General features: G+C 40.4%; 1 protein-coding gene across 2 annotated transcripts; it reads right to left on the bottom strand.

The window, feature by feature from the left end:
• Positions 1-386: 386 nt before the first annotated feature.
• fam91a1 (family with sequence similarity 91 member A1) lies at positions 387-25597 on the bottom strand. Of its 2 annotated transcripts, none has more exons than XM_073463396.1 (24): positions 25302-25597; positions 23168-23252; positions 22463-22614; positions 19859-19916; positions 17879-17946; positions 17624-17737; positions 17056-17146; positions 15813-15875; positions 15438-15544; positions 15228-15266; positions 13229-13341; positions 12690-12799; positions 12145-12257; positions 11964-12050; positions 11740-11869; positions 8888-9036; positions 7859-7993; positions 6771-6884; positions 6545-6617; positions 4657-4803; positions 4143-4244; positions 3836-3959; positions 3638-3707; positions 387-1726 (listed from the first exon to the last, which is right to left on the bottom strand). In XM_073463396.1, exons 1-24 carry the CDS (start codon positions 25371-25373, stop codon positions 1541-1543), a joined length of 2502 nt encoding a protein of 833 aa, XP_073319497.1. In that variant the 5' UTR covers positions 25374-25597; the 3' UTR covers positions 387-1540. The 2 variants fall into 2 exon arrangements, with proteins under 2 accessions (XP_073319497.1, XP_073319496.1); XM_073463395.1 differs by having other exon boundaries at positions 928-1726; positions 4143-4259; positions 25302-25536.
• Positions 25598-26733: the final 1136 nt, after the last annotated feature.

Below are 26733 nucleotides of genomic sequence, written 5' to 3'. Positions count from 1 at the left end.
CTTGGAGCCACACTGAAAATTTGCGACAGACTTCACACACTTTTTGGGGCCATCAAATCTCGGAGAAGCTGGGCAACACATTAGCGTTTCCATCCCATGGTTGTGTGACAGCTTTCACAGCCAAAGTTCTCCTCTCTAGACTACAAACCGCCTTTTTTTTTTGCAAAACACGATGTAAACAGAATGCCATGGAGAGTGTGGCGGGCCGGCCAAGAGTGCACTGCACACGAACTGGAGTCGATCCAGGGAGAGATGCTGGCAGGCAGCAGTGGCAACAGGCCCGGGTCAAACACACAGACCTGACTGTTCCCATTCTATGCAATTAGGTGCACTTGGTTAATCTTGTTGAATTCTTGAACACGGGTCAGGGTTGGTAGTTAGTGACCCCAATCATGTTGCTTTTATTGGTTATTTACACTCATTCAAATTCAAATGCACATATAAATCATCTGTAAAATCTAAGAAAGGCAAAAATAATTAAACATAAGCAAATCAAATCCAGGGATTTGATCAAAGACCTGGTGGTTTATGATTGGCTGGCTGGCAGTAATAAGGCAGCAAAAGAAAAAGGTAGGAGAATAAAACAGATTCAAGATTAAAAAACTCATTATACAGGAAAAGAAAATGGTCTTTGGTGTTCTCTTGTACTGAGAAGAAAATGAAAACAAAGGACTAAAAAAAAAAAAAAACAGCAGTTTCTCTGATGCCCAGTCAATTTCTAATAAGTTTCCAAGAGGAAACACTTTCTTGTGGCAAACGTGAGCTCTTACATCATGTGCGCACTACGACGAATCCAATGCTTGAAAAAAACAAAAAAAACATGACATTTACTTCATCCACAGGTTTGGAGAAATCCTGCACAGTGCAAATAATAAATGCCCCAAATATTGATTACAAGTAAAGAGAAAAGTTTTTTTCTTTTTTATGGTATGAGTTGTGCAACAGTATCATGCATCAGATCACTTAACATGAGACAACACGGGGAGGCAGCGGGGTCTGTATCTGGACTCCACACTTGGTCCTATGCATATTGTCGAATGATTCCTGAAGAAGTCTGTTCAACACTTGATTTACTTTGTGGGTCATTTTTTTTTTTACAACATCTATTCAATATCAAGCACTTTACACTCCGCTCCCGAGGATCACAAAACATCCAGTGATTGAAGGGTAGGGGCTGGTCACTGGAGAACAGCGCTCGTGTTTCCAGTTAAATGGTGTTCCAGGTTATAATGCTGTTTACCTGCATCACTGTTATATACTGTGATAATAGCACCAACCCAACAGATAACACTGCCTTACTACAGATACGAGGAATCACAGAGGGGAAGAGCAGGAGAGGGTTTGAACTAGTGTCAGAAGGATGATTCCTCATACAGTAGGTATATGACAAAGTGCTGGCGGGGGTTAATTTTCCCATGAGTGGACACTGACGGATACGAGGGCGAGGTTTCTGAATGAGTGTTTCCTTGTGATGATGATGCAGGGTTGGACCTCGATTAAGAATTTCCTCGTGACCAAACTGGGAAGTTTCGGGGGGGCTTTATGTTGGTTGGTCCTTCTGCAGAGCTGTGATGTCTAGGGGAGGAGGGGCCCGCCCGCTCCACTCCTTCAGCTGCCCGTCCTTGAAGAGGAGGTTGAGGGCGGGCAGGGGGACACCGGACTCCGCCGGGGGTTGACTGAGAGGGTTCGACACGCCGCTGTCCATGTCAGCGGGCTGAACAGTTTCCTGTCAACACAAGGGGCAAATGTCACAGATCAGAACATCAGGCAGAGCGGATGAGATATGTGGGGGAAGGATACATCTCTCCGGTATAAAATAAAGTCAGGAAAGGCGAGGTAGAACAGTTCCTGTCTGATTCATTTCTGCTTTGGAAAACATCCAAATCACATAGACAGGGCCCCAGAATTACTTTTTCCAAATGCAGCACTGGTGCTCCCTGCTGAAAATTTTAGGAGCATCACTTAAATCGTCATGCAACGAAACACATTTTCTCCCATTTTAACTGCCTCACAGATAAATGCTTCAGTAATAAATGGAGAATTTACAGAAATAACAATGTTCACAAAGTGAAGTGATGCTGTGCAGGTCTCGAAAGGTTTTGTTTTCTTTTGTGATTTTCTTTTTTTTAATTGCTGTGGCAGTCATGGCAACATGTTACAAGCAGAAATGCTGCTGTTTCATATGATATTTGATGATGATTTTAAAAAGCTAAATCAAAGGGGGCATGTCTGCAAGTGGCACAGTGCTCCTTGTCATAAAATTTTACTCGCAATGTCTCCAAAAATGGTCTCAAGATGGCTGCACGTACGGCTGCGACTAACAGTATTTTCATTATTGATTAATCTGCATATTATTTTCACAATTAATAAAGTTTTTAAGTTGTTTAATCTATACAATACTGTGAATTGCTCATAACAATTTCCCATAGCCCAAACTAAAGGCTTCAAATTTCTTCTTTTGTCCAACAACAGTCTAAAACCCAAACACTCTTCATTTACTATCATAAATGACAAAGAGAAGCAGCAAATGCTCACATTTGAAAAGCTGGAACCAGCAAAAAAATGACTGAAATAATTTATCTTTTTAATTAATCTATCATCAAAATAGTTACTCTCAAATGATGAGGTTGAGAGTTTGTGTATTAATGTAGCATGTAGCATGCAGACAGCGCCACGAGGCTCAGTTACATTAGTGAGGTCTGCAACATGGGCAGACGACACACAAAAGAGACAGGACATTCAAATTTTAAACTAAAACTACTTATTTATCATTCCCTTCCATTTTCTATTAAATTGCTTTTCCTTCAAATCTTGATTATTCCTCCTCTTCACACTCACAAATAAGCTTATTTTTCATTATTCGTGTTACTGCTCTCAATTTCAACGATTTAATTGTTTTGCATGCTTTTTCATGCTTGCAGTTCTTTCTTGGTTTCTCCTCCGACTTTCAGGACACTACAAGCGTGATACACGGCACTTCATGGTTGGCTTGTTAATGCTTTATCTTTCATGTTCCAGTAAAGTTAAATAAAACATTTGCGTCAGTAGATTTATATCCAGTTAGAGGTCTGTTGTGGATCATGTCATGATAACGTTATACTTATGAGGTTGACAAATTTATCAGGATACATACTAAATAAAAATTCACTGACTGGTGTAAGAATAATTTACTGTATTATCGATCGATTAAAAACAAAAGGTGTAATGAAATACCTGGCAGGAGCGGTCATGGTTGCTGATAATTGTTTTAAGTCAAGTTTAAGTTATATAAAAATCATGACTTAGTTATCTCAAGAAAAAAATACACTTAAGTGCTGCTCATACTTATTCTTATTCCAAATAAAAGATTTAATTAAGCTGTTTTCTCATGTGAAGCTACTTTCCACAAGATCACAGCTTGAATATCTCATTATCTTCAGAAAACAAATGTATGTCTTTTCCCCACATTGTCCTTGTTGATCTTGATCTTGTTGTATCTAAACCAACAATTTTATTAAATAAATTTAAGTCTTGTGTTGGTGATTCTAACTGACGTGATCTGTAATATCAAACTGCTGATATTTTCACTGGTCGTTGTTATTTCTTTTCTGCGAATATTCTCAAGTGGCCGCCTGAAGAGACAGCAGAGTGTTTTTACCTGGAATGACTGAACGAAGCTCAACACCTTCAGCGATAGCTTTCGGCTTGAGTGAAGTAGCTCTTGAAGGCTGAAAAAAACAACAAAGCTGGAGTCTGGCACCGCTTCGACACACGACTTTACACTTTTCTCTGTGTTTTTAAACAAAAGTGAAATTTTTGAGGATGCTGGGTGTTTTGTATTGGCTTTTTTTTTTACCTTTCGTTGCAGCACAGTTTGTGCGAGGCGATTTTTCGACACACTTTGCGGTTGAGCTCGGAGCTGAAGAGGGGCATGCCAAAGCACAGCTCAAGAGGGACCCACTCGTCTTCAGAGTTAAGGGCTGAAAGAAAAGGATTGGAACATTCAGTACGGCATGAGGCATATATCATTACCATTAACTGGGTTTGAACCCAGCATGAGACCTTTGTCACAATTTCCTATGTCTTTCCCATCTTTACCGTCTCTTTAGACCCTCAAACAACTCTTCAAAAGTTACTGGATAAAAGATAAAAAGTAGACTTACTGTCTGTCTTTACTTTGCCGTCCCCGTTGTTTTCTTCTGTCACAAGCTCAAAGGACTCGGTGCTGCCGTTCGTGTCAAGGCCTCCACCTAGATGGGTGTCCCCTTGAAAAAAAGTGCCTACAATAGCTCAATTACAGCTTGAAGACCATTCAGTTAAGAACCTTCATTCAACTTTTTGAATAAATATCAGTTAAAAGAAACTGTTCACTGTTTGGTGCATGAAATTTATGTTAAACAAAATCTGTGCTCACTGACGTCGGCAAGATTCATTCAGTAAATCTCAAAGTAAAGGCTAACATTGTTCGATCCACGTCCATTAGCAAAGGGCTATCACAATGAGGGACACAATTATGCAGACAAACAGCATAATTAAACTGGACTGTGAGCAATCTTTATCTAATTTCCACCATCAGTGCCAATAGCCACCAGAGGCAAGGACATTGTTACTAATTCGACTATAGGTCTCGTCTCTCAAATGCTCACATACACATTTCATTTGCATTAGCGCCCCTACCTCTGCACTCCGTGCTGTCGCTGGGCCTGCGACGGTGCCTGTTGTTGGCGTTGAGCATGGTGATGTAGCCACACTGATGCTCCAGGTCCACGTTCTCCTTCAGCTTCTGCAGCGATTTGTGCGTACACATGTTGGAGTAGGAGAAATCTGGAGAAATAGTGGAGTGGGAAAGAGACGACACAAACAACGTGAGTGATGCTTCCAATCGCAGATACTTCTATTAATGTCTAAATGTTAGGGTACGCATTTTAACCATTAACAAGTTGCTTTTTAGCATGCATCATTAGTGGCGTTTTGGCTCATTATTGGTTATTACAAAGGACCTACTAATGCCTTATTCTGCATTACCATATTTTACAAATAATAATGAGCTAAGCCATTAACTACGACTATCATCCTAATTACTGATAGTAAGGAAACTGTAGGTGTATTATGATATGAAAAAAAAAACGTAAAGCACTGGGACACAATGGTTTTTACACAAAGAAGGAAATAACTTCATGTATAACATATGCAGAATTTAAAAGAAGGCCCAAATAATTAAGTATTTGTCAGAGACCACGTTTCACTCAGTTCATTAAGTTTCGCCTAACAACTCGCACAATTGAGTGTTTTTTTAAGGCAGTCTGGAGACTTTCTCCACAGGCTACAAAGAAGTAGCATATATTAGTTAGTGTTGACTGTAATTGTAAATTTGACATGTTGCCCATCAATGAAAATGATTTCTTCTTTCATAAATTTAATGTAAATGGTGAAATCAGTTGAAAACAGCTGTTAAACGCAGTGCCGCAACAACACTTTTTACAAGGGAAGACTGGGGATATTGCTGTGACTAGTTAAATAATTAAATCAGCTGAAACAGGTTGTTTGTTCCCTAAAAATCTGCTGCAAACATCAGCATGTAAGAGAGCCAAAACATGTAATTTGCATTCCAGTAAACTGCATGGAAATCAGACAGCGTGTAATCTATTCTGCCTGTTGTTGTGGCTTCTTCTTCTTGTTTCACAGAGGACGTCAGTGGGTGGCCTGTCACCATAACAACCATCACGTCCTGCATTTATGACGACCTTGTCGGGGATGCATGAGGACAGTCAGCGTTTACACTACAAAATACATGTGGTCGAATGCATCCCTGATCAACGCAACAAGTTGTTTAGATGATTGAATTACAGTGGTGGTTGTATGTAGAGCTGTCCAATCGTGTTCGGATCACCCGGGACGCATGTTAACGTCAGGTGTAAACAGCCTCTAAATTAAGTCTTTTAAACTCACAATATGTTCCCCATTCAAAGTGAGGTTTTGCTCATAACTAACTTCCTGGTAGTTTGATACTTAGGTTCTACTAGTGAGAATAAGGCATAAGTAAGTGCTTTTTAATGATTAAACTAATATGCTCCTAATATGCCTGCTAATAAGCAACTAGTTAATTGTTTATATGTACCTCCATATAAATTGTTAGCCATACAAAATATGTTTCTCCAGAGGGTGTGATATTCTTAATGTATTAAGGGGATGAGACTCGGGTGTTAGTGTTAAGCTTGAGACACAAATTCACGAAGAAAAGGATTTCAGAGGATTCAAAACCCTTTCATGATGTTTGACGAGTTAAAACCCTCAAAGCCACCAGAAAAAAGTGAGCCCCCAGAAAAAAACAGCAGAGCTTGACTGAGTTTACGTTAAACATTTGCACACAACATGGCAGTGACAACGTGCAAATATTGAAAAATTTTGTGGTTTATGATCATAATATTATCAGTAAGTACGTTAATCCTGCTCTGTACAATACTGTTTCTCATAAGACTAAACAAATAAATTAGATGTAGCTTTAAGACTGAATTATTCTCCTTTACATCTACTTAATATACATCTACCATGTATATTAACTCACCTGCTTTCAGATCTTCCTCATCAAAGGGGAATGGGATGTGAACTGTTTCTCCATGACCGTGCATACCGTGACCCTGAGGGTTGACACACATAACAATATAGTTTATATACCCACACAAGGAGAGCAGATACATACAGTTCAAATCCAAGCAATTAAAACAAAAAAACAACTTCCTAAAGAAACCTCATTGTAAAACTGGAGCATGTGTGTGTGTTTGTGTGTTTACCTGGATTAGTACAGCAGAGTGTGTGAGGGCATCGTTGAGCATGGTCAGCACGTTGGATGTAGGCACGACTCCAGGGTCGTGACCCCAGGAAGTGATAAGCAACCTGTCGTAGACCTGAATAGAGAGACACAGACAGGTCAACTAAAGGTTTCATTTAAAGCTGCTCATCACTGAAACCATCAGGACTGCGATGTTTTGGTCTATAGCATCATGGGGCAGCTCATTACTCACTGAATGGAGTTATGATGAATAATAAGGAGGCTTCTCATATAATATGTAAATTGCTTGTCATAAACACTTTTGACATAAGGTAGTGGGAAAGAAAACCAGCAAAAGAAAGGAAAAGCAGCTCAGAATTTAAAAGAAAATAACATTTATATCTTTTTTACAGGTGATAAATAATCTCACTACTATTTATATTAGACGTGGTTTAACTGAGCAAATGAAAACAAAGTTGAAGGAGAGGAGACATCACTGACATGTCACCTTCCATGACTTCTGCATGTTTTTTCCTACTTAAAGGAATAAAATGAGAAGTAGACAACAAGTAGAAAGCTTTACGCTGCTATAAAAGTGACCCATTTGCATGATATTACCTGTCCTCCCCTGAGAATTTACTGCATCAAACTCTCTTTCGTCCCCTGTCTCACATTCCCAGGATAGTTAAAAAATTCCAAGACCACTGGGAAGCCTTTGAGGAGTAAAATGCAGGTGCACGGTGTGATATGACTGCGATTGTGATGCACCAGGTGCTTTGTTGAGAAATGAGAGTTGATGAACGGGGACAAAGGAAACGGCCTTGAATTTAACCTCCCTCCAGCGCTCTGATTACCTGTTCCACCAAATGAAACAGCAAGGTCAAAATTTTAAAAAAGGAAGGTGAAAAAGGGAAAAGGGAAGGTGTTGAAAAGGAATGAAAAAGCGTCCCAAGTATCGTTTTTCTTATCACACTTAGGATTTTTCTTATCCGGCTTCAAAGACATTTCTGTTGCTTGTACAGCACAGTCTGTATCAGCATGCACTCACTTACTCAAAAGTGCACCTCCACTTGACTAATTATTAGTTCGGTTTATTAGTAGTTTATTAACCTGAAATATGTCCGGCAGTTTTCGGAGCCTGGAGCCTTTGGAGAGCAGCAGAGACGGCGGACCTTGGCCGGTCACGTGGTACAGGTACAGCTTGAACCAGATGGAGCTCACCTCGGGGATGGCCGGGCCAATGTGCTGCAGGGAGAGTCAAACATGCACACATACTTAAGTGTGAAGGAGCGGAGCTAATACATACACATGTACACATCCTTGGACATTTTTCCCTCCATTTCGTTTCTTACATAAACACACACTCAAAATGAAGAGAGACAAAGGTGATTCCCTTTGTTTGTTTGTTGGTTTGTGAGCAGAATTACACAAAAACTATGGAACATATTTCCATGAAACTTGGCTGGAGGATGGGTCTCAGCTCTGAATAAACCCCATACAGGAATTTTTTCTTACTTTCTTCAACATTGCAAGAACAACATTTTCGTTAATATCTCATGGAATAATGCATGGATCTTGATGGAAAAAAACAGGTGTATTTAAGTGTTCTATGAGTGAGTACAAGTTGATGCAGATTGAAATAAAGGGGACTGTTGGGCCTTGGCAGAGGTTTGTGCTCTACTGAGTGGCATTCTAGTTGTGTCTATGTTGTCGTAGAAGCAGAAATCGAAGCTGCTATTAGAGATGCGAGCAGAAAACAAAAGAAAAGAATTCAGTGAATTCCACTTCGCTGAGTCCCAGCAGTGTGAGAATAAACAGCAGCATGAATGGCACACCAAGAGTTTAACTTCTTTCCCTCGGTCTCTCTGAGCTCAGCTAGGAAGCTGGACTGTGGCCAGGCAGAGGAATTACTCATGAGCCTCGCCTCCTCTCTCTCCCTCTCTCTTTGTGTAGTGTTGTCGTTGGGGGGCAACTGCAGGCTGAGCGCCCACAAAGCATGCACACAGTCACAAATCACTCCGGGCACACAAATGTGTACACAAAGCAAGAGGGCAAAAACACAAACTGTCGATTAGATCACAACATCACAGCATGCCACACACTATCCTCCTCTGCCCTCCCTCACTCCAGTTGTCATACCTGAGGCGTGCAGCTGCTGATGGGTCTGATCTCGTTGCTGAGCGGCGCCATCGAGACCAGCAGCTTGTAGTTCTTGTTGAGGACGCGGCTGCAGGTGGCCTGGTCCAGACCCAGCAGGCTCTCGCAGCGCAACATATCCAAGGGGAAACCTGGTTCGGCAAAAAAGAGAGACGGTCACAACTTCTATAGAACCAAGCGTGGTGAGGTGTATGTATGTATGTAGTTTGTATACTTGTATCCTCCAATACGTGACTAAAGTTACCGCATAATCGCATGGACAGCAATGGAATGTAAGTACATTTACTGTACTGTCATTAAGTACAATTTTGATGTACTTGTACTTCAATATTTGTGTTTTCTGCTACTTTATACTTCCACTCGACTATATTTATTTGAAAACTTTAGTTACTAGTTACTTTGCAGATATTGCATGCTGCATCAAAGCAAAAAAAAGGAATTTTTTAATTTTATCTGCAATCGTATACAAAAAAGAAAAAACACTGATTCTGAAAATCAGAAAAATGCAAATATGGGATGAGATAATTGGTTGATTTGTACTATACAGTACATGCATACATGTAAATACACATTTATTGCCAGACAATTGCTTTTGATACTAACATTCATTCAATAGATACTTTTACTCAAGTACTATTTGTGTGGATGAGTTTCACTTTCAGCAAAGTAATCATTTAAAAGGTGCAATATGTAAGATTTTTAGTAGAAAACATTCAAAAATTAACTAAAATTATCAACAGAATATGAAGAAACAACAGTTTTAAGATTATGAGGTCTGTGTGTTGTGTTGCAGAGATACTGAAGTTAGCATGCAAACCAGCTAGTCCCAGCCTGTCTCAGTCCAAAGCTCTGTGCTAGCAGTGTAAACACCAACACTCCCTCGGTGCTCCAAGCTCCCAGTCCTGACAACTAGCTGCACTGCTAACTGAGCTTAGATGCTAATGGCAACTTCAGTTAGAAGCAGTTAGTGGTAATTCTGGTGATATACTGCCCCCTATTTCTTTTGAGTATGAATTTGACAAGATTCCAAATACTGCACCTTAAATATGATATGTTTACTTTTATTGACTATAGTTTTAACACTTCTTGAAGCAAGTGCAACAATTTGGCTAGCTGTTTCCAAAACTATATGCTAAACTAAGCTAACCAGCTGCAGACAGATATGAGTGGTATCAATCTTCTCATCTAACTACAGCAAGAAAGCAAAGTGTCTTCCCCAAAGATTCTGAACTATTCCTTTTAAATAAAAAGTAGCAGATGATGAAGGTCAAATAAAGCTCCTGGAAGTTAATCTGCCAAGTGTGAATTAATCAGTAACTTGGTTGAAGAGTAGTGTATCACATCCAGAACACACAGTGAGGATTCTTTCTTTGTAGCCGTGGTGTGAAGAAGAGTTCTCTCTCCAAGCTCTCCTGTAAAGAACGCCCTCTCAAAGGACACAAGTGTCAACCTGACATTCTCGTCAATTCAATAATCACCTCTCTTGCCTTCTAAATATAAAAGAAGCAAGAGGTGTCTATGAGCTCCTGCAAGTGATGATTAAGAGATAAATCAGTGCCAGAGTCGAGTTCGCAGATGTAAAACACTGACTGAAACCCAGATAAACAGGTTAAAGTGAGCATTAAGACGGTTGTTTCTGTTTGGTTGTTGATTTTTGAGATGCAATACTAATTAAACTCCGTAATTTAGTCTCATACTTTCCTCTACAACAGCCTCTAATTTGTCAGTGAGAATTCAACTTTCCATCACCATGTGTTGCTGCACTGAAGAGTCGCAGCAAAGTCTGTTAAGAGATTTGTTGGCAACAACAAATTTCCTCACTTCCTAAATGAACAATCATCAGGATCATCACTAGAGTCTTGTATCACTGTGGGCTTCGTTTAGCTTTTGCCAGCAGGCTCTCAGTGTGCTCACTCCTCAGCAGTCGTCTGAAGCAGCAGCTGAGGAGGACTGAGAGATAAGACAATCAGAAGTGAGGCATGCAGCCAAGCCAAACAAACGGCATCTGGTGGCACAACGGTAGCTACATGGAAACTCAGAGATTTGCTCTGTGCTCACTGGAGGACTCGATCTCTGCTGCTCCCCCTGGAGACGCAAGACAGATTTACTCTCACAGAACGCCTTTGAGTCCAGAAATGCATGACCAAATTCAGGAGGGGCTACTGACGCAGAGATCTACCAAAAGCAGCACAAATGGAAGATCAAATGGAAGAGTCTCCAGCCTTATTGAAAACTTCAACATGAAAATAACTTTTAAATGCTTCATTATTGACAGAAAAAGGTTAAAGAGTCGGATTGGAATGTTGTAACGATATCTCAGAATATTTTTTTCAAATATAGAGTGAAGATGAAAAGAAAGTGTTAAAGAGCTTCTGATCTGCTGAAAAGTAGCCTCAGATACTCAGATCTTCACTACAGATACTTGTATTTTTTTATTTACTTGAATTTCATGTGATGTTTATTACTAACATTTCTGTTTTCCACTGAAAATAATGAGCCATTTGTGCTTTAAATCATTCATCCAACAAAACACACTCGTTCCATCACTTTCACTCTGCACCATCACCATAACAAATACGAATAGTCGACTGCATCTCAACTCCAAAAACCACAAATGAAGAAGCAAAGAGAACTGTGTAGAGAAAACAGACAAAAAAATGAGTTTCTCCTGTTAAGGCTGGAAAGGAAGTTGAATCAAAGTCAGCGTGCCAGGTGAAAAACACAAAAACTCACCTGGCCTGCAAGCTGCTTATTTACCACATGCATAGACATGTACATCTTGATCTTGCATATCCATGAAGGTAATGACAAAGAGGGTGTAACTGTATAATTACCTATATTTGGGATATCAGGTCCCTGATCCTGAGTGAGTTCTTTGTTGTAGCGCAGGAAGAGGATGGTATTTTTCAGGGTCAAGGCGTGGTCAAAGTAACGCTGGGCCTCGCCCTCTGCTGTGCTCTCCACCTGGAGACACAGACAGCAGAAAAAAGTGCTTGTGAGCATGTACACATGAGCACTAGCAAATCTTTATTTCCTTTGTTTCCATTGCTTTTCTCACCTTCTCCAACTCAGCCAGAAAGCTGTCCAGAGTCTCATCGGACAGCTTTCCCACCTCAAACATGGTCACTGCATGACTCTTCAGGTTCTGATAGTGGGACAAAGACACAGAGGAATCAGGACGTACAGTCGGTGTTTCCATTAAGTTTTGAGAATCTGTGCGTTCACATGCAGTCACTAACCGGAGACAGGTTGCCCATCATGAGGAAGGCTGTGAGGGTGGAGTCAAAGAGGAAGGCGATCCTCTTTGTGGGTGCGGCTGGGATGCTCAGGCTGCTTACGCTGGCTGTGTCTGCTACTGAGACATTACAGAACATTAATGCATGGAATAAAAACTGCATCATTCTTATATTGAAGATAAAAGCTTCTGAAAATGAAATGTGTTCAAACCATGTGTCTTACTAAAATAGTTTACATTTATTTGATTATTAACATGTAAATGTGGTTGATGAACAGCCACTTTGATAACATCCAATTTGTTAATCCAAGCAACCCAACGGTGCCGCCTCAACATGCATAAGTTAAAATTAGACTGAAAATTAGACACTTTTAGACAACACTTCTGAGCTTTCTGGGGGATTAATTAGCGGGGCTGCTTCAAAACTTCTCAAGTAATGTTCAGAAAGTGCTTTGCGTGCATACATTAGGATGTGTATCTATCTGCTTACACTGCAGAGTTTGTGTGTACTGCACGTGTGTGTGTGCGTGTCTGTGTGGCCAGACAGACCCTGGTCTTCCAGACTGGTGGTGTCGGTGTCGGTGGCTGAGGAGCCTCCCTCCATGACAGGACTGCCCTGCTCCCAGGACAGCAGCATCTTCTGAGGGTCCATGGTGCTCCTAACACAGAGGACGGAGCACAGTGATATAAGGATAAGGGAAACTACATACAAGTGTGTTTACAGGTCTTGGTACAGTACTACTGCATAAGTGAAAAAGGTTAGTAGCCTTTTGTGGCTCCTGAGGAAGCTGCATGTAATCTATGACCTCTAATGCTGGATTCTATTGTAATTGTCTCCCTACATGAGAGTAAATATCCTAATATCCCAATATGTATAAGATTGAATCATTAAAAAAAATTTGAAGTTTCCCTTACTGTTTTATCAATTTTAAGACTTTACATTAAATTTTTGGGTGGGAAATGCATCTAAAAACATAAAACAATGCAAGTTAAAAGGACAAACACAGTTCAACACATGGCGCCACTGCAATTACAGCATGCCGGCTGAAATTGTTGACATTAGAGCTGTCTGCGCAGTCAGTACATACCTGAGTCTGTTGACAGATGGGGCGTTCTTCCAGGTGGGGTGGAGCTGTTCTGAGTTGAACACCTGACCTTTCTTTACAGCGAAGCCAAGGCGACAGTACATGGAGACTGCATTCTGATAAAAAACAGTAGAAACAAGATGTTTGAACCATCTTTGACATCATTAGTCTGATGCATGTAGATATCATCACCCTCAAGGGCTTTTAGTATTGAGGTGAGTTCGACTTTAGGAAGAGGAAAGAGCACTGATGAGGGAATGAGAAAGTGAGAGAAAAATTGGATTCCTGAATGAATGCTGGTGTAACATTGTGTAATATCGACTCAAACTGGTGAGATGCCAAAACCCTACCTGATTTTTAATCACAGATTGTTTTTCTCCAAGAGAATTCAACTACATTACATTCAGTCATGTGTGCACAGGAATAGAAATACATTATTAAAACAAAAAAGATGTTTAAGCATTCAAAGTATATTAAAGTAAATAAACAGCCACAAAATAATCAGTGTTTTGTGAAAAAGGGTTCAGGTTTATCTAGAACTCTAAACGTGACCACTTCCCTGGATATAAGACGATAGCTTCTGTGTCACATGGTCAGATTCTACGACATCAACATTGCCTTGTGAGGGTCTAAAAGAGCCTAAAAACTACCTGAATACTCTTAAGCGATGCTCTTTTAATGCCCGAGAGGATCCACAATAAAAAGTCATTACTTCATGTCTGGTCAAATTTACCTTATAAAAGGAATTTAAAAAAAGGTAACACTGTGTACTTTCTACTAAACTACCAGCTGGCTTTTTCATTATTCCCTTAATTCATGGTCGTCAACTTGCTTTGCCATTAAATCTTTTATACAGACTGAACAGGCCGCCTCAGTCAAGTATGGCGGGCCTGATTGCTTTCTACGCCTTACTGCTCCGGTGGTGCATGCTGAGGTCAACTCTTAGTCACCCTCTTATCATATCAAAAGAGGCACGGCGAGGACATTTTTTTAAGTGACTCAGGCCATGAGGAGATAGTTAAACTCGAGTCACGACGGGAAAAGTTGGGCACAAAGGAGACCTCTCAGACATCTCAATCATCTCTGAAGTTACATGGTTTTCTCCTGGGAGAATCGTTGCAACCGCTGCCTTCAACCACTTCTCTTAAGTGCTACTTTTCAGCGACAGCAATGAGACTAGACCGAGAGCACAGGGGGTTACTTCAGCTCGTTACACTGGAGGCCATAACACTGAGAGAGAGTTTAGCTCCATGTCTGATGAAGAGTGAATATGAAACTATGGAAAAACTGGGTCAAACTCAAGCTCCAATTCAACTGGACAATGGCTGCTCAGCCCTCTGGTAGAGTCATGGAGGCATGTTGGACCCAATCTGACAGTCTACCTCTCAGGTGTACATTTGTGCAAGTATGTATCCAGAATGAAACACACAAATTGTGCAGAAATATCTTCTTGCAAGGCTAAATAATATCCCTGATTCTCTCTCCGATTTTCCAACTATTTTATTCAAAATGCCTACAACAACTAAAAAAACAGCAATGCCATTATACTACAGTAATAAATTGATGTCATATATATTTATACAACAACGTGCCTGCACACAAAGTTAATAATAGCATACCTTTGGAAAGTAAATCCAAAGGAACAAGGAATATAACTGAAAAATGATTTTAATCTCTGGGATTTGATGCCAAACTTAAATCTCAATTATCTGGCTCCAAAACATAAATTACCAAAAAAACAAAACAATAAAAGGCTGTAATTTCTTTCTACTGTCACACTGTGTGCCTCCAAGCATACAGAGAGAGAAAAAGCACGTCTCAAAATCTCTTCAAATCCACAGTGGAAGCAGAGAAAATTACCTCTGCGTTCTGTCAGTGCCAATTTTGAAAGTGGGGCTAAATTCCCCAGATCTGCCACTTCTCCCCTCCTCTTGTGAAAAAAAGTACTTTAGTCTGTACATTATATTTGGAGTCTCATATTCGGCAACAAGTGGATACCCACCTTCACTAAGTCCAAGTCAATCTCCAACACATTCGCCAGCTGAGAGGCACAGGGGGAGGAAGGAACAGGAGAGAGAGAGAGAGAGAGAGAGAAAAAAAAATAGGACTCAGTTGAAAAGCTGATCGATAAACACATACACAGACACAAACTCATATTACATTCCAAGAGCGGAGCAGGCAAGGACAATGAAACACATTTCTAAAAGCCTACCTCCGCTACGTTCGTTTGCTCATCAATGGACACAAAGATTTTGTAGAGAAGCGTTTCAAAGTAATCGCCCTGGACGCGGTTCATGACAAAGCCTTCCAGCGGGGGCACTGAGAGACACAAACAGTGAGGAACAACTATGAAAACATTTCACAAAGAAAGTATTTTTTTACATTGTTTAAACTTGAAATAAATACTGTATATACCTACAGTATAATGACACTAAGAGGCATCATTTCAGATCAGTTCATTACCCATGATGCTCACTCAAGCTCCCAATGTTACAATTTGGGTTCATACATTGTTTAGTCAGGGTAATCACTCACTAACACACACAGGCACACACACACACACAGACATACACACACACTGATGTACCTGAGATGCAGCTGTCATCAGATATGGGAACATCCAAGTAGATGAAGCCCCGATTGTACAAGCCTGGAGTACAAAAACAAACACAATAATACTTTGTGAGAATAACTGACATAATTAGAGTAATACCCATTAACATCATGTTCACAAAAACAATCCTACGACACAAAATAACTAGTTATTGTAGAACATTGTACATACAGTGGTGGTGGTGAAATAAAATCCAGCCAATCAAATCTCATTAAAACAGCTGCTTGTATTCAAACTGCTCTGCGTCTCCTGTATTTAATTGTACTTGTTCCCAGTCACCAGTTCTCCTGAGGCAGAGGTTCATCTCTGTCAAACTGCACTCTAATTAACATATAAACTGCATGGACACAACTTCAGTCCCTCTGCTTCATCTGATCTCGAGTTATTATCTCGAAATAACAACTGCCGTTTCCCCGAGATAATGGGGTCATTTTCTCAAGATCTCGAGATAACAAATTTTTTTTTTTCCGAGATATCGATAAAATTAATTCAATTATTATATCGTTATCTCGGGAAAACAGAGTTTCGTTATCTCGAGATCCTGAGAAAATGATCCCATTATCTCGGGGAAACGGCAGTTGTTATTTCGAGATAATAACTCGAGATCTCGAGAAAACAAATGAAATTAACTCGTTATCACAGGGAATCAGAGGAAATAAAATGTAGGAATGCATGGCCCTTTAGGGCTTCCATAGGGATGGAGAGGGGGATTAGAATTTAAGAGTAAGTTAATTAGCAGTGGTGTTTCAAATGTTAAGTCCACTTTAAGTCTTTCATATATAAAAATACACATAACAGGTCCAAGACAACAACACAACTAAATTTGGCCTCAATTTTAGAGAGTTGTTACAAATGGAATTACAACTGAATGAAATGTTCATTTACTTTTGGCAGACTGGGAATGAAACAGGGTTTTTATTTTGTGCGTGTGCGTGTGTGTGTGTGTGTGAGCGTAATTAGAATCAGATCCATAAACACAACATCTAAAAACAGACCTAACCAATCAATTAAAAAGCCAACTGCACTTAACTACATGAATAAATCAAAAAACATATTTTGTAGAATTTTGGCAGTTCTTGATGAAAACAGTATTAAAACAATCAAATTAGGATAATTGGAATACAAGGTGTTGACACTATCTATAATTTAATCATGACTCTGATGTTTGCAGATACAGTTGTTTTAAATTAAAATACACCACGTGACAGATACTCACTTAAGACCACATTGTACTCCATTGATCCAGCCAGCTGAGGACCAGAATCAATCATCTTATCAATGGCTTTCTTCTCTGCTGAGGAACAGATCTGTAATAACGCACATCAAACATTAGAGCACACCTGTACATGTTGGTTCGTATCCATGCTGCAGTCTCTGGAAGGATGAGGCATTTGCATATTATAACTATCTGGATTACAGTTTTCCAGTGTTTCTATTTTTTTCATGTGAAGAAGAGAAAAAGTGTTGGAAACTTGGCAGGTATTTATTTTTAGGCAGGTGAGATCTCCACAAGCAGTGCAGGGGCTCATGGGATGAACGACTGTAGCTTGGTGGGTAATGTGCATGAATTTCAATGAAAGCTCGGAGTAAAAATCCCACCGACACACATCATTCTCTCGCTTATTTTGTAGATCGTTGATTGGGATGAATGATATCAGTACAATATCATCCATCCCCACACTGATCCCAGCCTGCTATCACTAAAAGTAAAATATCTAAACACACATCTATTATCACATTTAACAGAAACGTGGGAAAGAAAAGACACAAAGCTCTTATCTCACCCTGATGTCGTCCTCAGTGATGTAGCCTGTCTGCGCCACCCACCACGGCTCCACTGAGATTTCCACTGGTTTGGCTGGTAGCAGGTCCCGCGCCGACTTCCTGCGGAAGAATTTCTGACAAGAGAGACAAACGGGGAAGCAGGTGACTTGAGATTGGGTAGGCTTTTTGACGAGGTAACCAGGGCAATGCTAACTTCCTGGTAAGCCTACAAAAATTAATCATCCCTGTTGCTCTCTATTAGAAACACGTCTTACTTTGGAAGACCTGCACTGGTTCATCAGGTCGATGTACTGGTTTCTCCCGATGCCAAGCAGCCGCAGACCTATGTGAGGAGAAAAACAGGAAGTAAATAAAAGTCAATCATGCTTCAGTAAGCGGCCATGAACTTGTAATTGCTGCACATTTACATTACGGCAAATAAATCAGGCTGCTGCAAAAGTGTCCCTGGCCTTTTTCAATTATAGCCTCTGAGGCTTATGAAAAAAAAAGAAAGAGAATTACAGCAAGAAGCAAAGTTTGAGAATATGTTTTTCTGGATGTTTCCATCTTCATATTGGAGGTTTACTTTGCAGAAAGAAGCAGCTTCACCAGCGGTGACAGTGACTCATCCGAACTCTGCTGAGGGAAAGCATCCACACAAATACCCACACACCCTCTCTACACACACAGAAGCACCAGTAATCCATCTAACAACATACACAGACGGTTCTCTGAGAATAATAACGGTGAGCATGTGCATGGTCAGGGTCAGAAAATAGTGGGCCATATAGCAACTTTTATGGCCTCACTTGTGCAAAGCTGGGCACATTTTGGCTCCAACTACCACCTTGTCACCTCCTCTAGCCTATGATGCACCGGTCTGGAAGGGGCAGAGCTAACTGTGCTGGGACGGCTGCCAACACAAACAGAGACCACTAAGGGATTTTGCATTTTCGGCATCCTAACGCAGCACAATCCTACACGCGAATCATGCTGTTTCACCGAGACTCAGACACAACACGCAAACATCCGCCTACGTAAACCTCGCGCTCTCACAGCCACTCATCCACCCACTTCTGCATGACACACTTCCAAAGCTCCTCCAGGGAGATTAGAGGAGAGCGGCCCCTGCGTGCACGGCAGCCTGCCGGCAGCCTTCTGTCTCCACAGCATGAAGGTCCTGTACTGCCAGGACTCCGTCACTCATAAGGCCACAGCCAAGGCCTGATTCACTTGACAGCAGAAAGTCAAAGGATGCCTCCACTGCCCTTACACTCGACTTTCAGCTTTGAAGCAGTCTTGATCTGGTTTTGTGATCCAGTAACAAATTGGTTTTGTTTTGAGATGTGATTTTAATTCACCATGTAATGGGATTTAAATCAGCTCATCCAAAAACCGCTTGGCCAGTGCTCTGGTTACAAACAAAGAAATGTTCTATGTTTATTAGAAATGCTAGTCAGCTTCTTTTTAAACCATTTCTCCCATAAACTATCATTATCAGTCTTGGATTTGTTATTCAAGAGAAGTAGTAGTGGGCCTTCCTCCCATCCATCCAGTATTTAAAAACTACAACACAGAATCAAATCAAAAAACAGGTGCCAATCTTTATCCTCAACACACAAAAAAATTACCTTACCTCCTGAAAAACATTTAGACACATTTGGATTGACTTTGTTAGTTAAGTCAAAATTGTAAATTGGACTTTGTATTAGAAAAGCAGTTTTACAAAGATGAAAAAAACAACAAAGCACAAATTAAGAAAATTAATCTACCAATTATTTTCCCAATTAATTGGAAAAGCTAAATGTGACATCTTCTAATAGCTCGATTTTGTTCTCCCGACAGTCCAAAACCCCAATATATTAATTTTATAATGAGTTAAAACACGGAAAAGCAGAGAATTCTCACAAATGAGAATCACTAAACAATTCATCTATCAATCAAATAATCTATTGTATCAGCATTAGTTTAATGACAGTGCTAAAAACTGATATGCACCATGAATAATACAACAATGTCAGGTATCTCTTAAAGATCTTCTAAAGTCTAAAGTGCCCCTCAAATGACCTCATGACCCTCACTCAAATCCCTAAGCATCCTAAAGATTTTTCAACTTTTCACTGTGACTGCTCCATCACCTCATACACTGACAGCCCTTTAAAAAAAAAGAAACAGAGACACAGAGAAAGCAGGAGTAGGAGTAAAGTTATTTCAACATTGTGGGTGAAAATGAGGAAAAAAGGGCAAAAACTCACAGTCAGCAGCAGTGAAATTGGGCAAGGAGTCGTAACTCTTCTCACTGTTCATAATATCCTGGAGGTGCAAAAAAAGAAAGGAAAAAGAAGACAGGGAAAAGAAGAATTAAACTCATTTTTCCTCCTGCCTCTGATTAATAACAGGATTTGCAGATCTGGGCAGCCGTGCTAATTTCTACTCCCTATTTTCATTAAGTGCTTAAGAGGGATTATCAGAATATGACATAGCCTTCGGCGAATTAGTGGCCACAATTAAAGCTCGGTCAAGTTTGGTTTGGCCCGCATTGGAAAAAAGGGAAGCCTTTTTAACGGTTTGTAGTTATTCCTGTTTATGAGATAAGTCATAAAAAAGAACACTGAGCACATTAGTCATATTTGTTCTGATGAAATGGGAAGTAAATGTGGCAGCTAACATCTGCACAGACACTGTGAGGTAATGGAAATACATCTGAGGACATTATGCAGAGAAATTACAAAACAATCATCTGTAATCAAGAGATGTGGTGAGCAAAGATGGCTGATTTAATATCCCACAGCTCTAATAAGATTTGTTGTTGTTGTTGAATCTCATAGACTTTATCCTCCTCTAAGAACTTTTGTTGAAAGAAATTTGTGCAGCTACACCATTATTATATATAGGATCAGTATGAATATAGGGAGAACCTGTGTGCATCTTTGGCAAGCATGAGCTGGTCGTGCACTTCACATGTCATTTGCATGTAAAGGTAGAGGAAAAACTGTTGCTACATAGCCAATAAATAGAGCCGACAATACAAAGCCAAAGCTTTCACTGACAGGCTCAGTATTAACTAACTGATACAATGGGTGGCGGTATGCACCTTTAAAGTCGGTTTGCGATCTGCCAATAAACTCAGAGGAGAAAGAAAGACATTTGACATGTTTACTGTCGGTAAAATGTTGTGTCCTTTAGTAAATGTAGGCTATATGACTGAGTCATGCACTTGAAATGAATTATTTGCATGTAAAGCTAGAGGGAAATGGTTGCTATATAGCTATATACTGTAGCTATACACACCTTGATACAGTAGGTGGAGGTATGCACCTTTAAAGTTGGTTTGCAATCCACCAATAAACTCAGAGAAGAAGAAACAACAACAACAACAACAACAACAACAACAACAACTGCACACTAACATAAATTTCCCATTATGCGGCCGATACTCTGCATCCCTAAAAATCTGAATAATTCTATGTAGTATGGCAAAACAACACTCCCAGCCGTGTGAACACATGGTCTCAGTAATCTCATTGAGAATGTCAGGGTTGAAGGAGAACTCGGCTGATCTCTGACAGACTGGTTCTCTGTGAGCTTGGTTGTGCCAGCCTCAGACTACACACTGAGCTTCATCAGCGAGAGTGATCCCAAACTGACTGCAGAGCTAACACAGAAGATTTTCTCTGGGTGTGTTTTCTCGTCCTCTTTGTCTCCCTTAGCTGAACACGATACTCCACCAGACACTGACTGACACCTAGTGACTGACTGAAGCCAAGTCTATCAACAGAGGAAAAACACTACAGTGCATGCTCTCCTAAAACTGCACAATGTCTGGATATATCTTATAATTAAATGCACTCTATGGCGAGGTGATGTTTGCCATGTAATTTTAAGTGCATGACTCACTCATGCTAGCCAATGAAGTACACAGGTTTCTCCTTTATACATACTTGGGAAGGTCTATTGATACGGTAACCACTTCCTGTAAGCTTTAATTTTGGAAGTGTCTTCTATAAAGATGCTGTAAGCCTTATTTTCTTATTAAAATAAGTGTTAAATAGTTCTTTATTCCTACTGTAATCAGTGTGAAAGAGTGTTTGGTCAGGAACCCATGTCTGTCCTCCCCTCGCTTATGCAGTAAAGGAGAAAAGACATTTCCTGGTATCCCTGCCCACTTTATCCAATCAGGACAGTGATTTAGTGGATTTAACAGTGAGTAACGTTTCTCATTAATGTTAGCTTTCTAGCCTTTCCATTTCTGTATGCTAAAGGTTATACGTCCGTAAACTTTTGCTCATGTTTATAGTTTATTGTGTGTTTGTAGAAGCTTATTTTATGTTGTTTATCTGTCCTTTAGCTCTTACAGTGTTTTCTGAAGAAAAGAGTGTAACAGAAAGGAAAGTGAATATGATCTAGATCTATTCAGGTGTACCATATGATATGGTGTATTTCAATAATCCAGGTAACAGAGAACACATTACGCTGACAGCAGGGATCTGTAAAAGGTTCAGATTCTTATTATAATGGGTTCTGGGATTCCCTGTTTTGTTGGAAACTGCCTTTTCTGCAGCGGTTTCCAGGGAGGCTAAAATTGAAGACATTGTTCAATTTAAATTACTGGATGTTTTCAAACCAATTAGAGAATCTTTGCTGCTGCACAATAAGATCTCCAGCTCTGTGCCTTTGAGTTTACCCAGCTCATTGTTCTGAAAGCACAGATGAAATTGTGGCTGTTATTGTCTAGGGGTTTCAGACGGAAGCAGCGCTGCACTCCTGACTCAGATGCTGCGGTGTATGAGAAGCTTAACCCCCCACATCAAACCCCCATCCTCCCTACTCTGTTGTGCAATGCGTCAGAAGTTGCTTACCTCCATGATTCCTATGTAATATGAGAATGGAGTGACTCGCAGCCCTTTGACCATGATGTCAGACAGGTGGTAGGGGTACAGCATCAGGTGCTCCCGGCTGTACTTCAGAAGTTCCTCATAGTACTTGCGCTCATCCTTCCTCACGTGGCGCACTGCTCATAAAACACACACACAGCAGTCAGGTCACAGCCAGGGGTGAGTGTTCATACAGTAACATAATCTATAACAGATCAATCCAGGTTAAATAAAGGAGTATTGATCCTGAACAAGCTCCAGAAGGCCACAATTAATTACATTAAGTGTTTACTATTACACAGCTATTAAGAGACTGTTATTTTCAGTGACATATTACTTAAGTTGTATTATTATCACTTTGATGGTTACTGAAGACAAAGATGCTTAAGGACAATGTCAATATAAGTAAGTCTTTCTGAATGATTTAGGTGCATCTAGGTGTTTTAGACACACCTAATGTCTGAATAATGACATTTATCCTACCATGTTGACAGTAGGATTTATTGCAGGGCTGTTGTATCATAATGCATTCCTTTTAGCTCAATGCACCGATACCCTGCCCTATTCAAGCGCTATAAAATGGAAGAGGATCTGTTCACCCTTTTGTCTTTTAACATCGCACCTCATCATGATGTGTCCTCTAGTAAAAGGTGTATGTTTAGCACTAGCTTGAGGAACAAACTTCCTCACCTAGGTTATTGCGGAATCGCAGCTGGTGGCGGATGCTGTACAGCAGCACATATTTCTCATACTCGCGCTGAGAGTTCCCCAAACTCTGCAAAGGAGAAAACACAGAACACACAGAACACAGGTGAGGATCATGTTAGACTAACCTGCAAAGAGGCAAAATTAGCTCAATTTTCTATGCAATGTGTACAGTATCAAGACAATTCAAGACAATGATATCAAAACACTTTAACTCAGTGTGCAGTTGTGTTCACTGAGTGTTGTTTTTAAATGGTTTAATTCTGCATATTTTTTGTATCTCAACATCAGTGCAAATGAGGAAAACCTCAATGATTTCCTGAGACCTGAATGAATGAATGAATGAATGAATAAATGAATGAATGAATGAATGAATGAATGAATGAATGAGTACATTTTCTGGAATATTTCCCAAGGCCAAATTTAATGTCTGGTAATTTGATCAAACACGTCAGTTTGTGAATATGCAACCTATAGACATAAAGCTAAAACAATAAAGGTTTGAAAACAATATTTGGACACAAGAACCTAAGACAGGGATTCGAGTTCAGGCAATAAAGCAGTGCCCATCTTAAGGCTATTGATATTGTGCTAGTTCCAAACAGATATTTAAACAATGCACCAATCAAAAACCCCAACACTGACCTTATTAGGTGGATCAGGTATCAGGTATGATGTGGCCAATCCACTTTAAATTCAACTTCTTTTAAAGACTGATCGATACATGACTTTTGAGGCCAATATCGATGTAAAAAAGTAAAAAATTCTGATATTGATATATCAGCCAATACACACATTTTTTGTAATGATCCCTCAAATGTAGTTATCAAACACTTGTGACAAAGATATGTAACAGAGGCAGGATATTTTACAGTTGCTTATGCTTTTTCGTTTTTTTCCTTTTCCTTCAGTGTTCATAGGTTCTCGTGCATGCAAAAGATCTTGAGAGTTAAAAAGGTCAAAGTCTGCACCAACAGAAGCTGCCCTCTCCCACAGAAAACACTGCTCCTGAAATGCCTCGTCAGTAGTCCCGGCTTTAATTCTGTGATTTTGGGACACCACATTAGGCAGCATGTCACATATTTGCATAATTTACATCTGGCAGCTAGTTCTGCACATTTATTTATCTCAGCTGCTCTGTTGTTGTTGGCGTTGCTGGGTCAGGCATGTGTGAGCTGACCAATCACGGGAGACTTAGTATTCAGGAGGGGTGGCTTAAAGAGACAGGAGGGGAATACAGTGCTGCAGCACTGGACAGTGTGAAAGGACGGATGTGTTTTCTGAGCACTAAAGCACTATGCCTAACAATATATCTGTGTTAGGACAATATTTGATAAATATAATTGATAAATCATTTGGGTTCATTGTAAAATCTACTGTTTGCAGTTAGTGCACATTCACTCAGTCACAGTCCTCTGAAACCTTAATCCACACAGTGAGGAATACAGATGTTCAATTTCAGGGATAAAGACACTGAGAAGAACTTGGTAACTTAGTGCAACCCGACCATTTTTAAATATATTAGCACAAACCCTGGAGGTCTAGAGGCACCTGGAGGCACATTGAAGTTTCTCACTGTTTCTGCATGGTAATCCAGTTTCGGTGAGGATGCACATTGATGCTCACACAGCAGCACAAAGCTCCTGTGTGTACTGTACACCCACCCGCCTCCACTTCACCACGACATGTTGGCGTAATGGCTCAACGTTCATGCAGGAGGAGGGATTTCTGCAGATTATTAAACAGTAAGACACCCCACATATTTTTCGACATTGCATTTATATTGCACACTGTGCACAAAGGACTCAATGTACGAATCTGCAGGTGACATGCACGCGCTAACATCACGTGGCGCCATCTATCAAACAATCAGTCATGTGATGCCAGTGAGGTTAGGCAGAGGCAGCGTAGCTTCAATGGCTGTAATGCAATGATGGTCAACTATGGCTCCGGTGAAACCCCTGCCTGCAGCACAGAGGAGGTTAGCGAGCGGTGCGACCCTGACAGCTGCCTGTATGACAGAGAGCACTGCGGTGACATTGACAGGTTCACCCCCACCCCCAGGACACAGCGGTGCTCCCCTCTCACCCTGCCCCGTGGAAACGTGAACACACAGTACCTGTTTGACATTAGCTGGGAGCTTGTTCCACGGATAATTCTGCCTGATGTGAAATTCCACGTCCGTGTTCATCGCTAGCTAGCTAGCAGGCTACAAGCAGAATCCCTCGAGACGATCGGAAACGGGCTCTCGGGCAAGTCCACGGTGACTTCACCCTCCCCCGACACCCAACAAGCGAGCGAAGCGTCCCCCCCGATGTGAAGAGATGTTTTTATCCGGTGGTTATTTTCCATACACAATAAACGTCCACTTCCTTGTTGTATTTTCGAACAAGCCGTTCGTCACGCTCGTGGCCACGCTCGTCACTTCCTGTCGAGGCGTGACCCGTCGCTGTGAATGGAGCTCGAGAGCAAGGAGACGGATTAGAATTGATGGGATTATCAAATCTGATCAGTGTCATGGGATTTAATGTTTCACCTGGAAAAATGTTTCAAGACACTCAAAGACATCCAGCCTGCTGAGCAAGATGTCAGGGGTTGTTGAGATCATGGACGTATTACCTGCTCCAGGCCGCCAGGGCAAAAATGAGCCGCTGGCCCCCTGTAGAGAGCCGAAGCCACGCCCCTTCCGGTTTCCCTCATGGACTTTATTTTGGAAAAACTTTGTATGGTAGTGAATGAAGAGAGACAAGTTTGGATTGTGCCATTAATCACACAGATGAGGTTTGTCAATTTAAGTCGCAGTATGTCATAAAATTAATTAAGTATAATACTTTGAAAATACGTCGTTATAAAGACTACAGAGCCAACAGATGCGTTAGTGACGTCGCCTCGTTGAACAGTCACCAAACCCGTAATTTAAACATTGTAGAGCTGGTCCTGTATATTAGCAGCTCACAGAACTAACGAACTACCCTTTCACATAACTGCAGTTATCAATACAGATTTGCTGTGATTATTATCTTCGTCAATACTTGTTGGTGTTGGTGACGTATGTTGAGCGAGACGATGTAGTTTACTGAGCGGTTTAACCCAAAACTAGATGATATTTTACTTTATTATGACAAACTGCAACTTTACTGACTTGTAAATGTATCTTTTAAAATGGAGCAATTCAAGCAGGATCAAAATATAATTTGTCTTTCTCCCTTTGCTGCCATGTTGCTGCCAAGTTTTTCCCAAATAAGGTCCCATGGGTTCCACCAGAAGGGGTGTTTGTTTCTTTAGTTTGTTTAGGCATAAAACATCAGTCAATAAAGATCTTTAGCTTCTGATAACAATTTCTTCCTCAACACTATATATACAGTGCACCTTTAAGGTCAGTTTCAAGTTTATCTTTATTTGTTCACTGACAAAACATCATTCAAAACATAAAAGCATCAAGCAATGTGTGTGGATGCTTCAACAATAATACAAAGTAAGATATATCAGTCTTGGAAAACACTTGTTGGTGTTTATAGTACAGGTGTAACAATAAATAGATAAGGATAATG

Source organism: Pagrus major, chromosome 3 (assembly GCF_040436345.1).
Source record: "Pagrus major chromosome 3, Pma_NU_1.0".
In the NCBI taxonomy this organism is placed as follows: Eukaryota; Metazoa; Chordata; class Actinopteri; order Spariformes; family Sparidae; genus Pagrus; species Pagrus major.
This window is presented reverse-complemented; position numbering and strand designations above follow the sequence as displayed.